Genomic DNA, 14636 nt, shown 5'->3' with positions numbered 1-14636 from the left:
AGACTAAAATCAGGGGATTCATTATTCGCCTATATCGCCCCCCGTTACCAACATTATAATGTGAGTCCCGCACAGCCACAAAGCAAACAAAAATTCTTCAAACGATAAACCATCCTCAGCCTTGGCCCGTTCGATCAGGCATACCAATGTTTTCCAGCCAAACAGTCGCCATTTTAAAAAGTTCAAAGGACCAGAAGTGTTTGTTTAGCTGCACACAGTAGCGAGCCGGATACAACCGAACATATTCAAATCCATTGTCACTGAGTCTCATCCGCGTCGATAAGAACTTCAGGCGGGAAGGGAGAAAGGGCCACTTTGTCAGACCACAGTTGAGTCTTTGCATGAGTCGTCAGGAGCTCAACATGGGGCAGTTTTTCCACCGTCAGTGCTGACATTAAACATACTGACTCGTCCGGAAGTCCCAGTACTCGGACTTTAGCTATTTTATAGTCCAGAACCTCCCGTATCACTTGTTTCTTGGGGTCAACGTCATTGCTTTGTTTGGATGTTGTGGGTGTCATGACTCCCATTGTATCATTCAATTGAACGGGGACTGTTCTCATTTGCCCCAGTTCAGACGTAGCGGCGACCAATTTATTCTCCAGGGCTTGGGCTCTCCTACCCAGGCTAGAATGTAGACCAATGACAGCCGCCATGAGATCTCCGATCGTAGGATCAACCCTGGGCAGTGTCAAATCTTCTCCCTCGATAACGACAGACTTTCTCACTGTCGAAGACCCCTTAGACAGGATATTTCGTCCCAAGTCACCCATTCGGTCTTTTCCCGTCCCATCGGAGGGGTGGGACCAAATCGTACGCAGGTCGATACCGGGCGCCATGTCATTCTTCTCGTTCACAGTCTATCCCTCGAATTTGTAGAGGTAGACCTAGTTGAATAGGGAAATTACGACCCACGTGTTAACCCATCGATGTACGAGGATATTTCTGAGTGGCCTTCCGGGAAACGCCCACAACTATCGGGCCAAGTTGCAGACAATTTCCGAGCTGTTCACACTCCGGGCTCCGACAATTAGAAATTTGACTCAGATCTGTTGTGTCAAGGCACTCCACTTATGCCGCTTATCAGTCCGGACGTTCACCGCAGGACACGGGGAAAATTTCTCTTCCTTACCGGTTGACCGGCCCCTCCTGGACTCAAATGGCCGATGTTGTTCATCTAGTAGCTGGCTGCTCTCCTTCTATGGGTCCTGGCTCAAAAGCTGATGTAGGCCGCAAATTAAAGGCGATGTTTCTCCGGTCTCGTAGCTGGTGGATCACTCGAGATCACACAATCAGGCATCATTTCAGCTCATCTATGCGGGAGCGTTGCATAGGCACAGGATAGATAGCAGGATCTTGTAGCAGGATGAGGAGGTCTATGGAGCCGGGAGCCTAAGTGGCCATCTTGGTCGCCAGCTTGGCTCCTCCTCCCCTTCCCACCATTTATAACTATACAAACAACAACACACTCCTAAAACTAATTACACAATTACCATAATTAATAATTAATTATTTTTAATTAATTCACAATTATTAAATCATCAATTAAAAATAAATGACTTTCCACCATTTACACCTATGCATACCACAACGCACACCTACAATTAATTACAGAATAACCATAATTAATTGCCAATTAATTAATAAAAAATTATAAACAACAAATTATTAATGAGTTCATAAAAAATCACTTTACACATTTAACACTATACCATCTCGGGAGGGCGCTAGGTGGCGCACATACAAGATGGCCGCACACCTGGGAGGCTCGGGAAGCTCGGCAACGAAATCCATAATTTCTACTTATCTCTACCAGCTATAATTCATAACTAACACTGCCTACCTGCTTATTAGAACTTCCGGTCATGCTTGGTAAAGAATTGCGTCTGTCGCGCTCGGGCGTGCACCAACGGAACTCTCCATACTGCAGGTGCAAATGCGGGCCCCATACTTGGAGACCTGATCGGCTACTCCATCAACTAGAGCCCCTGGGATCCCACGTGGACTTGGGCCCAATATCCAGCAAACCCGTGCTGGAGATTCCCTTTCACACGTCAACTGCCTCTACTTTGGTATACACACTGCCGAGCTGTGGGCGCATTCACTTTCAGATGCCTTTCTCTACATCCAGTGAGAAGAAGGTGAGGCTTACTCCGGTTGCAGCCCTTCTCCCTTGGCGCAGAGTGAGACATTTTCTTTGCTGCGGTGGATGCGTGAGTGGAGGTGTGGGGAATACTCCTGCCCTTCAAGGGCATTCAGATTAATACACTGTGTTTCCCCGCCTGCAGTTGGGACTTGCTGCCCACCGCAACAGCCCGAAAGACAATCTGACAGGACAATCTTTTTCTACCCTGCATATGCCCGCTGTGCTTAGCTTGTGCCGCCTCTGCCCCACTTCAGGGATGCTGCACTGGCTGTCCTCCTTGTTTGTGCTCCTCCTGTAAAAACCCTGCATATTGGCGTCTTTGCGGCGGGGAGCCGGTAAGGCTGTTGTATACATTGGGTCCATACTATTACCTGCCTGTCTCCAGACACAGCAGGGCAGGCACCTCCCGCCTCACCAAGATCGCCTCACACTGCCTGCCCTCCCTTGAGGCCTGCTTCTAAATATGTGCCCAACACTCCTTGCAGCGGACTAGCGTTTGAAATAATTTCCCCTCATCTTTAAGCAGTAACAATCCAAGCTGGGACCCTCTCTATACTGTGCTGTCTGAGCCGGGATTTGCACACTGAACTGCCCTATGTACCTAGAGCTCCCAGTGATACCCCTATCCCCCTTGTTGTGCTGCTGCCTGGGCCTCCAATGCCTCAATACACACAACTGGGAGATTAGGTGAAAAAACACCTACACATACTGCTAGCCTGCCTAGAAATGTGAAACGGTGCAATAGGAAAACCTGCCAGCCGCCAGCCTAGACTGACCTTTGGGGCCAAGAAGGCCGCAACATGATCAACATCTGTGGACACTGAACCCACTACTATGGATCAAACGCAAGCACCCTCCCAATCCTCTGAAGAGGACGTTAAGACGTTGCATCCAAAATAGTCTATCAGATCTGTGGGGGAAGATGGACACAATGAATAACCACCTGGACCTTCTGGTGCAGAAAGTAGACAAGCACGATGGGCAATTAAAGTAGGCCGAGCGCCGTATTTCCGAGAATGAGGATACCACTTTTCAGATGCAGACCCAAGTGGTGCAAATGGACAAGTTATTGAAAATCATAGCGTCTAACAACGAAGATATTGAAACTAAGAGCCGACGGAACAACATCCGTATAATAGGCATACCGGCGAGTACAAACACGGGGCGCATGGAGGATTACGTTGACCGTCTCCTGAAGGGGCTCCTTTGGTGGAGATTCTCTCGCCCCATCTAGTGGTCGAGTGTGCACACTTCTACCTAGGACAAAGATCTCCGCCGGGGGCAACCCCGAGACCCAGCATTGTCCGACTTCTTAATTATCGGGACCATGATGTTGCACTTCAGAAGGCCCTCAAATTGAAACTGCTGCAATATCAAGGGAACACTTTTATCCTGATTTTACCCTGGCAGTTCAGGAAGCACGCCTGAAATTTCTCACTGTAAAGCAGAAACTACGCAAGGCTCAAATAGAATACGCCCTCCTGTATCCTGCGAAACTTCAGATTTCACATGATGGCAAACATATCTTCTGCACAAGTCCGCAACAAGTGGAGGATGTTTTTAAAAGTGTGTCAAGGCGTTCACCACGTCTCGACCACACCTCCAGATCTCCTTCACCACTCAGGGGCTGAGTAGAAACGTGAAGATACAGGCAGAGTTTGCCTGCTGCACTTACACTCGCCCTTGTTACACTGCGCCATCCTACAGCGAGGTGCCGGCATACTAAGCATCATTCGCCGCTCTTTAATGAACCCTTGTCAACCTTCCCCTGGATGGTCTTGCACACCTGCAGAAAAATCGGACACAGATAAGTGCCTTAGTGGCTTTGATCTTTGACTGTCATATAACTACATACTTACTCTTGCATTAGCATATTGTTGGTAGATTTAAGTAATACATCATCGAGCACCCATTCCCCCCACATTACTCTACTCCCCCCCATGGGTTAATACCCCGGGACTACACTGCAGTTAGAGGTGGGACATGGGAAAGGATTAGTGCCCACATGGTGCCCCCCTATGGGAGATCCCCCTTGCCTTCTTTATCTTTGGATTGTTTCTTGTTGTACTCTGCCTTTGATTTGCTGGCCTTACCTCTCTAAGACTGTAGGCTGAGGCGTTGGGAATTATCGGGTGGGCAGCATTATGTCGGCACAATTTGGGTGCCGTTGTGGGTGGGGGAGGGACGGCAGTTAAAAGCTTGCTCGGATGCTAGCTCAATATGGGTTTCTTTTTGGTGGGGGGTGGGATGGGATGGGAATGTTTTATATTGTTCTGTTACGTATTTGACAGCTGTGGCTCAACATGCCAAATCTTATGTGAATGGACACATTACATTTAGACAAACACATGCTTGCCATATAATCTCCTACAACATCACAGACTGACCACACTTGCATCAAAATGCTCACATGGAACATCAGGGGTCTCAGAGACCCTCAAAAGCGGACACAAATACTAGCGTATCTAGATAAACACCACATACAAACTGCCATGCTCCAGCAAACTCATATGGACCCTCGGCCCCATTCCTGCTACGGCAGTCGGTGTGCCTCTACATGTGCATTCTCCTCCTACTCGACTTACTCATGTGACACGCTCATCTTGATTAAAAGAAATACTCCATTCATATTGGGTGGCACATACAGTGACATTGCTGGCCGCAGCTGCATACTCTGGGGCACTCTGGGTATGCAAAACATCACCCTCGCATATAGTATGGTCCTAACTTGGATGATCCAGACTACTTCACCACTCTCTGGGGACACATACTAAAAATGAGCTGCACACAAGTTATATGGGGGGGGGGAGATTTTGACATGGCCTTATGCCTGACAATGGACTGTGGGGGTTTGCCTGACCGGTGCAATGAGGAGGAATTCCGTCTTGAGGGCGTTTAGTTTGAGGTGGTTGGAGGTAAGCCAGTTTAGTGTATTGAGCAGGGTTCCGTTGAGAGCATTGATGTCTTTGGGAGAGGATATTTTCATGTATAGTTGGGTGTCATCGGCGTACATGTGATATTGGAAATTGGAGGCTTTAAGAATTACCGTCAGTGGTTCCAGGAGAAGATTAAAGAGCATGGGGGAGAGTGAGGACCCTTGTGGAACACCCAGCAGGCAGGGACTGGGGTTGGATAGAGTCTGATTGGATTTGACTCTATGAGTTCTATTGTTGACGAAAGAGGCAACCCATTTAAGGACCGTGCCAGATAGTCCCATTCTGTATTCAAACAGGTGGAGAAGATGGTCATGCTTGACAGTGTTGAATGCAGATGAGAGGTCGAGAAGAATTAATAGGCAGGCTTCATTCTGGTCCAGTAAAGTGAGAGCATCATCCACTATGTGAGTGATGGCCGTTTCGGTACTGTGGCCAGTGCGGAAACCAGATTGGAATTGGTCGAGGAGCTGGAATTGTTCAATGTGTCTACGCAGTTGTTCATGAACACATTTCTCCAGTAGTTTAGCCAGGGTAGGAATGTTTGTGATTGGTCTGTAATTATTCAGGTCTTCAGGGTCAGCAGAGGGTTTTTTTAAGGATGGGGAGTACTAGACCCTCCTTCAGGCAGTCCGGGATCTCGCATTGACGGAGAGAGGGTTGATGATCTTGAACCAGAGAGGTGCTAATGAGCCAATCATTTCTTTATAGAAGTTGGGGAGGAGGGGGCCATTGAAGTGGTTTGAGGGTTTAATGGTTGAGAGAGTGTGGAGGATGGTAATGTCATTGAGGGGTGTGAATTGGCTCCAAGAGGCATTGTTTTTGGGGGAGAAAACAGACTGGCTGGGTGGGGGCGTGGAGAGGCAGGAGGCAGGAGGAGGTGAGAGTAAGAGGGCATCAAACCTTAGATCAGATTCGATCTTGTTCGAATTTTTTAGGAAGAAGTCAGCAACCGCTTCGCAGTTTGGCTGCAGATGCGCAAATTGCTGAGATTGGGTGGGTGTGTTGTTTGATTGTGTTTTAATCCGCTCAAAAAATAGTTTTGGATGATTTCTTGCTTTGTCAAGTTGGGCTTTGAAGAAGGAAAGTTTTGTGGTTCTAATGAGTTTGTTTTATCTACTTCTTTTGAGTCTAAGGATTTTTAGAAGATCCATGTAGGGAGAGGATCTCCAAGTGCGTTCGGCTAGTTTAAGGCTGTGTCTGTCTGCATTTAGGTTGTCAATGAACCAAGGTTTGGAATCCTTGGCGGGTATTCTTTTTAGTTGTAGGGGGGCCGTAGCATTCAGCGCTGAGAGCATGGCATTGTTATAGTGCTCAGTGAGGTCGTGCACATCGCTCATGTTTGCAGGCGGTGGAAGGGAGTCATTGCAGTGCGCTTTGAGTTCATTAGCGCTAGTGTTGAGAAGCGATCTTTTCCAGTGTTTAAATTTAAGTGGTTGTGATCTATTGGGGATCCAGCATTCAAGTATACAGAAGTTGATATAGTGATGGTTCGACCAGTCACAGGGAAAAATAGATTGGAAATGAATGGTGTTGGGGTTTGCAATGTTTAGATCAAGTGTCGAGCCTTACGTTGTGTGTGGGGTTGTCGCAGAATTCAGATAGGGAGAGGTCTGTTAGGAAGTTCTTGAGAGTGTTAACTGCCTGATCATGCGTTTAATTCCAGTGAAGGTTGAAGTCACCAATTAATATCTGTGGGCAGTGACAGCCCAGGTTGGAGGAAATGGTTTCCATAGTTTGTTCAATTAGAGGGAGTTTATCACCAGGCCAGTGGTAGAAGATGTGAAGGAAGCATAGGGGTCTGTGTGCACTAATGATGTTGATTCCTAAGTATTCACGGGAAGAGAGATTAACTGAGGAGGTTTGTTTTGCTGTGAGAGAGTTGCGGAAGATGCAGGCTATGCCACCTCCAATTTTCTTGTTGCGGTCTAGTCTGATAATATTGTGGCTGGGAGGGAATAGTATGTCAAGGATAGGCCCAGAGGAGTCATTGAACCAGGTTTCTGTGAGGACATGGAGGTCCAGTTCTTGGGCAAGGATGAGATCTGCAAAGTCTGCAGCATGTTTAACCGCTGACCTGCAGTTAAGTAACATGCAGTTCAGGTGCCGTTCAGTGAGTGGTCGGTGTGTGAAGTGGATCTGCATGAGATTAGTAGTGTTTAGGGCATTGGTGTTGAGTCTGGGTGCTCTGTAAGGGTTGGGTGTGATGCTTTGGATGGGTTACGAGAAGCATTGCTTAGGATGGTTCGAGCCGGGGGCAGGTAGTGGGGCTCCTTGTGCTGATCTAGAGGGGACTGGGCTGAAGGAGTGTGGAGAGGTGTACGATCGGAGCAGGTAGACAACATCTGGTTCAGAAAAAGGATTCAAGGACCTGGAGGGTCTAGATGGGGCGTTCGGGTAGGGGTGGTGTTCCAGTTCTGGTTTGCGAGAATATCTGGTACTGAGAGAGGCTTCATGGTCCTGGAGGTTCTAGCTGGGGTGTTAGGATAGGGGTTGGTATTCCAGTTCTGGACTGGGGGTTTCAACAGAATCCTATGCGGGGTTTCCTGGGAGATCTTGTTGGTTAAGAAATCAAGTGCCAGCTCTTCAGTTGACTCAATGAGTTTTCGAATGCCAATTTTGAGAGATAGAAGTACTTGGTTTATTTCCTTGAGCTTTGCAGCAGGCTCTGAATGTGGATTATGCATCACGTGGAGGGTACTCGGAGGATTAGACAGTGGGAGGGGAGGGGGAGGAGACCCGGGCTGGTTGAGGGGTGAAGTCAGCAAGAGGGGAGGTCTCTTTGTGATGAGCGAGAGTGCAAGGAGAGCGGGTAATGGGATGATTACTGGGTCTGTTCACGTGGTGTTGCCCCCTGGATTCAATCTGTTAAACACTTGGCTCGCACACACTCTGACCATGCACTGGTGTACCTAGAAATAACCCCCCCTAACTCCAATACTACCCCACGCTGTTGGAGACTAGTGCGGGAAACGCTGTTGGACACCGTCTTTCAAGCTGAGCTAGGGGAAGAAATTACAGATTTTTTTTACCAGAAGCAAGGGCATGGTTGACCAGGTGGGCACGCTGCGGGAGGCTTTTAAGGTCACTGTCAGGGGCATATGCATGTCCAAAAGCTTTGGAGTGCTCTGCGATATCAGAAGAAACTTGCGTCACCTAGAGATCGAGATCAAACAGCTTGAATCGGACATGTGGACCACTAATTCAGGTACCCGGCGGGCTAAGCTTCGTGAAAAGCTCACAGACTATAGGGATACTGCAGACCGGAAGGTGAAGTTCAGGGGCAAGTTTTTTACTGCTCAGCGCTATGGTGATGGCAAGAGACCCGGCCGAGCATTGGTGACTACTATTAGGCAACCTCGCTTTTCCAGCTATATCTTAGATGTGATAGATGGTGCAGGGATAAGCTACAGAGATAGTCTTGATATATTAAACACATTTTCCGCTTACTAATCAGGCTTATATAGTTTGCAACGCACTGCTACCCCTGATTTTGCTCCCTCTCTAGAAGATAATAATATAATAATAATAATAAAGGGATTTATAAAGCACATGGTTACGCCATCCCGGCGTGTCCCCACGCTGGGGTGAGAGAGAGTGGCCACGGCCCGGACCAAGTTCCAAGGTTCCCGCCTTGCTAGCCTGAGAACAAATGGGTTTTAAGCACCTTCCTAAACTTTGCTTCAGAAGTCTCTATCCGGAGATTTAAAGGGAGTTTGTTCCAGTTCTGAGCTGCCAAGAACCGGAAGGATCTACCTCCCATTTTGGCATCCTTCACCTTTGGCACTATCAGCAGGCCAGTCCCACTAGATCTCAGGGACCTTCCAGGCACATAGCTGGTGACAAGATCCCTCAAATACAAAGGACCAGTTTTCTGGGTGATGCGATGGCATGTGCATAATGCTTTAAACATCACTCTTTTACTAACTGGTAGCCAATGCAAGGTATTCAAGGCTCTTTTGGAGACAGCCCTCCTAGGCTGCGCAAGTACCAGTGGTACTCAGTAGTATCAGAGTAGATATAGCTCTTGAATGGCTGGGGGACTCCCAGCGTGAACTTTTAGCAGTGCCATTTGAAGATGATGAGCTGCGGGAAGCCATCATGCAGATGAAGTCCAGAACGGTGCCAGGTTCCGATAGCCTTCCCATTGATTTTTACAAAACATACATTGATCAGCTGCTCAGAGTACTAAAGGAGGTTTTTCTTGAAGCCCAAGAGACAAATCTTACCTGCCTCGAGGAGAGAGGTGCTAATCACGTCATTGTTAAAACTGGGCAAACCAGCAGACCGCTGTGAGTCCTATGGGCCACTCTTTCTCATAAACACAGATGCAAAAATACGTGTTAAATAACTAGCGAATCGTCTTAGGCTACTGATGGACAAACTGGTTCTCCTAGAACAGACTGGATTTATTCCTGGAAGAGCGACTTCCCACAACCTTAGGATGCTATTCTCCATTTTGCAGGCAGTGGTCCCAGATTAGCGCTTGTGGCCGTATTCCTGGACGCCTCTAAGGCCTTTGATTCGGTGGAATGGGACTATCTTATCACCATCTTACAATGTATGGGACTCCCCGCAAGCTTTCTATCATAGGTTCGGCTCCTCTACACCCCGCCCACGGCGAAAGTTTTGATCAATGGGTACATCTCACCCTCGATCTCTCTATCCCAAGGCACTCGGCAGGGGTGTCCACTCTCTCCCCTCCTTTTTGCCTTGGTAATGGAACCACTGGAAGCCAAGATTAGGCAACACTATCAGCACGTAGGCATCTGCTGTTTCCTCTGTCCCATTCTCATCTCTCTTTATGCTGATGATGTCACCCTTTACATTAAGGATCCCCACCAAAATCTTAACCTGTTACTGCGTGAGTTTGTTAAATTCGGTGGCCAATCAGGTATTCACATTAATTGGTTCAAATCACAGATATTCCCGTTGAATAGTTCTGCTACTCCTTTTGAACCAGATTTTTCCATTGGTGTACTGAGAATGCTAAATATTTAGGATTCCGTGTTACAGTGGATCGAAATGAGTTAATGCGGCTCAACTATGGGTGCGCTATGGACCACGTCACAGACTGCATCAACAGGTGGATTGTTCTTCCTTTAACTATGGCTGGTCGCATATCCCTCATCAAAATAGTAATTCTCTCCAAATTCTAAAATGTATTTAAAAATATTCCCTATTACCACTGACAACACTTTTTCGCCTCTCTCCGTTTGGAATTTACTAGATTGGTATGGGGTGGTAAACAGCCGTGCATTCAATGGGACATGCTAATACGGCTTTATGCCCTCGGGGGTTGAGATATCTAACTTTGAATTATATTATATATGCTCTCAGGCACACTTTGCCTATTATTGGTTTCATCCCACAGCTATACTCCCCATGTAGCCACTGAACACTGACTTGCAGATCTAATCCCACTAAATGGCATCCTCCTTTGTAATATCGAGCCCCGAGGGCGCTGCCCTACCTCCATAGACTGCACGATAAGAGCCTGGCCTCGCATCTTAGACCGTACACCTGAGTCCTGCCTTTACTCCTCCCCCTTCTGCCACTTACTTATCACCCAGAGATGCCATTATTACAGGAAGGCTTATTTAAGAAAGTTGTACTTACACAAAGTATTCACTGTTGGGGAGACCTATATATTAGTGGTAAATTTCTTGCATTCTAACAACTATGCCATGACCCCCCACCATCTACCATGGAAACTTTTTTATATGCCCGCCTTCATCCCAGCATCCAGGCCTGTACCCCCACATATCCCTCTGAGCCTGGGACATTAACCCCACGGCACCAAACCCTGCACGCATCCACTGCCTCGCACTTGGCGTCCACACTCTATCACACTCTATATATAGATGCTGACTATCCTTCATGCGCAGCTTGTGCTAAATGGGCAGAAGAGCTGGGTCAGGATCTCACTGATGAACAATGGTCATTCTTCTGCAAGCAGACAGAACAGGTCTCCTCCAATAGCAGACTCTGAATTATCCATTATAGATTCCTACACCCCAGCTACTACATGCCGGTTAGACTCCATATTTTTGGTCTGCGAGACACGAACAGATGCGATAGGTGTAAAACAGAACAAGCTGATTTCCTAATTCTTGCCTGGGAATGTCCAGAGGTACTTATATATTGGCATCAAGTCCTCACAGCTCTGGACTCTATGACTTCCGTACCTATTTCCCGATTGACACTTATAGCCCTTCTTGGGTACACTGAACACATTCCTGCCATGCATCGAAAATATGAGTCCTTTTGTCTGGTATTGGCTAAACGACAAGTGGCCTGCAGATGGGGCCAGGGTCGAGCACCCAAATATAAAGATTGGCTGGGAGATATGATATTCTGGCAGGACCAACTTTGCACTGATGCTGAACTACTCTCACGTTCCTCACGTCCCCGAGACATTTGGGGCCCACTACAGACATATCTGCTGGAACACCCTTTCACTGCTGCAGACTGATCGTAAGGTCTGCTCTCACTACCCTCGGGTATGCTTATCCCAGAGTGTGTTATAGCTTTTTTGCCTGCATTAACCTTGTAGAACAAGTCTACTTTAGGGATCTAAAATCAATTCCCCTGACTTTCCGAATATGTTGACATTTGCTCTGCCGACTATGTGCATTGTCCCTTTTTCCTCTCTTATTGTCCTACTGTATTTTTTTATTGATACCTGGTAATGTATATTTGTCCACACTGCTTGATGATATTTGCTCTTGCTGCTACATGTGTCATCTGATTTATAATACTCCTTACCTGTTTCAGTTATGGCTGTATATTCGCTGCATATGCTGATTTGTTTACTGTATGCCATTGATGGTAAACTCATTAAGTAAAAGTTAAAAAAATAAGAATAATATAACATCTCAATTAAACAAATCTTAATAACTAAAAAAAAATTCAATACATTTCATATAATTAAATTACTTCCCACCCTATTCCCCTATAAACCCACATCCTGCTATGGAACTAAAAACGCAAAATTCAAAAAAGATTTTTTTTATAACTAATAAAATAATCAACACATTTAATATAATTAAATTACTTCCAACCCTATTACCCTATGAACCGCTACGGTACTAAAAACACAAAATTCAAATAAAAATAATTTGATAACTACTAAAATATTTACACATATAATATAAATACAAACAATTCTTATACAAAAAACACATTACATACATATAAAATATATACTAAAATACATAACATTAATACAAATATCAATATTTTAACAACTATATTTTTACAACTGATATTAAACACTTCGATATTTAAAACAATATTTTTGCAAACGATATTAACCCCTTCCATGCGGCCGCGATTCTGCGCCTGTGCGGCAGAATCCCAAGTGGGCGGGTTTATGACGGCCCCAGTCGTCATCAGCACACAAGCGCCGTAGTGCATGACGGCTGGGGGCCGTCATCAGCATGCAAGGGGTTAAACACTTCGATATTTTAAACATCAATATTACTTACGTAACAATTGATATTCTTGACCACGATATTTTTTTCGACGATATTTCTCACCCACAAAATATTTACAACAATATTTATACATCGATATTAAGTCTCTACACCCTCTCAATCAACCTACTGGAGACTCTAGTTAGGGCAATCAGGTGTTTGTCAAGTTTGCTGCTGCTAAAAATGGAAAGGCAGCCCAGATTCAGACCTTCTTCCGATGAATTATCCTCCGCTTCAAGCACTGCTGCACCCTGGCCAAAAAGGCTCCTCTTGAGGGCCTTATAACTTAAGCCGTAACTACTGCCCTAAGGGCCTTCCAGAATAACACATCTGACAAGCAGCCATGTAAGCATCTGCCCACACTATTATCAGACACTACTGCATTGATTCACAAATCTTTTGGGAGGGAATTTATTTGTGCCCTCTCTTTTCTGCAGGGCCCTTGAAAGTCCACACCTCAGACCTACCTCTTTGGAATGGGCAATGCTCGGACTTTAATTTGCAAAGAGAAAAATGTGTGGTTAGAAGTATCAAGCAGCTTAAGTTACTTACCTTCAGGATTAATCTACCTGCAGATTCCTCATCACCCTCCCGCCTCCCCTTTATGCGGCATAGATTTTCAGGATTTAATAAGGGTCTTCGTTAAACTTAGCAGACAGCCAGCTACCATTACATTTGTCTGCTATGTTCCATGTTTTTGGCAAGGAAAGAAATAATGGTTTACCTGAAGTCAGCATACTGCCATGGCACTTTTATGCAGCTTTGTGTTGTCATGTCCAGAGGTGGGTTGAAGTTGCAACAATGGCCAATGGCTCCACCTGTAGCTAATAAATCAGTCCCTGGATCCAGTTTACTGTGTAGGGAGATTCACAAGGTGAGGAATCACAAAGTAACAAATCTGCAGTTAGAGTATCGAAAGGAAATAGCCTTACCGGAATTAAGTAACCCATTGTTTCTTGCTTTAAATCCATTGATTCCAAGGCCATGAGAGTTTATTATACGGGGCTCAGACAGTCCTGGCTAAGGGCTAGCTAGGATTTGTTTTTCATTTAAGAAAATGTTTGCAGAAGGATGTATTTTGTATTTTGTTTGTAATATGAAGTATTACTTTTAAACTTTTTATTTACTCTCAACAGATCCTGCCCCGGCAACTGGTGATAGTCCAGAACCAGGTAAGTACACTGCCCAGTTTCAATAATGGTTCTGGTCCCCTGCAGTAAACTGTAGGGCTTTAAGTGGGATGAAAAAACTGGGGGTGGTCTCTCAAAGGGGCGTGGCTGGTGTAATTAATGGCATGGCTTAAAAACACCTACGCTGAAAATCTGTGCTTAGCATATATTGGGCTTCCCAACTTGTATTCTGCTGTTTCTGTCATTACATCCAGATATATCATATAACAAGTATCATTTTACCTACAACAAGTCAGGATTATTGGCTTTGTCAATGGTTGTTAGTTGCATAAGAAAAATAAGCAGCAACTATGGCTTCCTTGCATATAATACTGAAAATGCTTCAGCACTGAAATGAGATTGTGAAAGAATAAAACAAGTCTCTTTGAAGTTACATCAAAGGCTTAGCAGTGGTACTGCTGCACAGTTGAGATTTTTTTCCATACTGAGAGTAAAAATGGTGAGCCCGATAGAAGGCCCATCTCAGCATCTGCATTTAGGAACTGCTAGCACCGCCAGCAACCAGCCCACTTAAAGCCCTGGTGACGATTTTGCTGCTCCTGCATGTCAAAAATAGAAGAGAAATACAGAGAGAAAATGATTCTTTAACCCCTTTGCTGAGGGGTGTTTACCCCGGCTGTGCAGGGGGAGGGGGACATGCGCGGCGCCGCTGTGCAGGCACAGTGCAGCTGCACTTCTGCTCGTCACAACCACAACCGTTTTCGAACGTTCAGCACAGAGGGGTAATTATCCCCGCGTTCGAACGTGCCAACGGTCATGACGAGCTAAGCTTGTCATGAGTGCAGCTCAACCGTGCCTCATGACGAGCTGAGCTCGTCATGAGCATGGAAGAGGTTAAAGGATTTCCCTTCCCGTACAACGCTCACCTGGCATGACCTCATGCCATAAC

General features: G+C 46.0%; 1 protein-coding gene across 1 annotated transcript in view; it reads left to right on the top strand.

Annotated features, from left to right (window-relative positions):
* Window positions 1-14636, top strand: part of LOC144828412 (uncharacterized) — a 2343931-nt gene that overhangs the window by 1300977 nt on the left and 1028318 nt on the right. The window contains exon 14 of the mRNA XM_078686536.1: window positions 13694-13729. Within this exon, the coding sequence (XP_078542662.1) occupies window positions 13694-13729 (36 nt within the window). The remainder of the gene's footprint in view (window positions 1-13693; window positions 13730-14636) is intronic.

The sequence above is a fragment of the Lissotriton helveticus genome, chromosome 4_1 (assembly GCF_964261635.1).
Source record: "Lissotriton helveticus chromosome 4_1, aLisHel1.1, whole genome shotgun sequence".
In the NCBI taxonomy this organism is placed as follows: domain Eukaryota; kingdom Metazoa; phylum Chordata; class Amphibia; order Caudata; family Salamandridae; genus Lissotriton; species Lissotriton helveticus.
The sequence above is the reverse complement of the archived record's forward strand: the minus strand, read 5'-3'. Positions and strand labels throughout refer to the sequence as shown.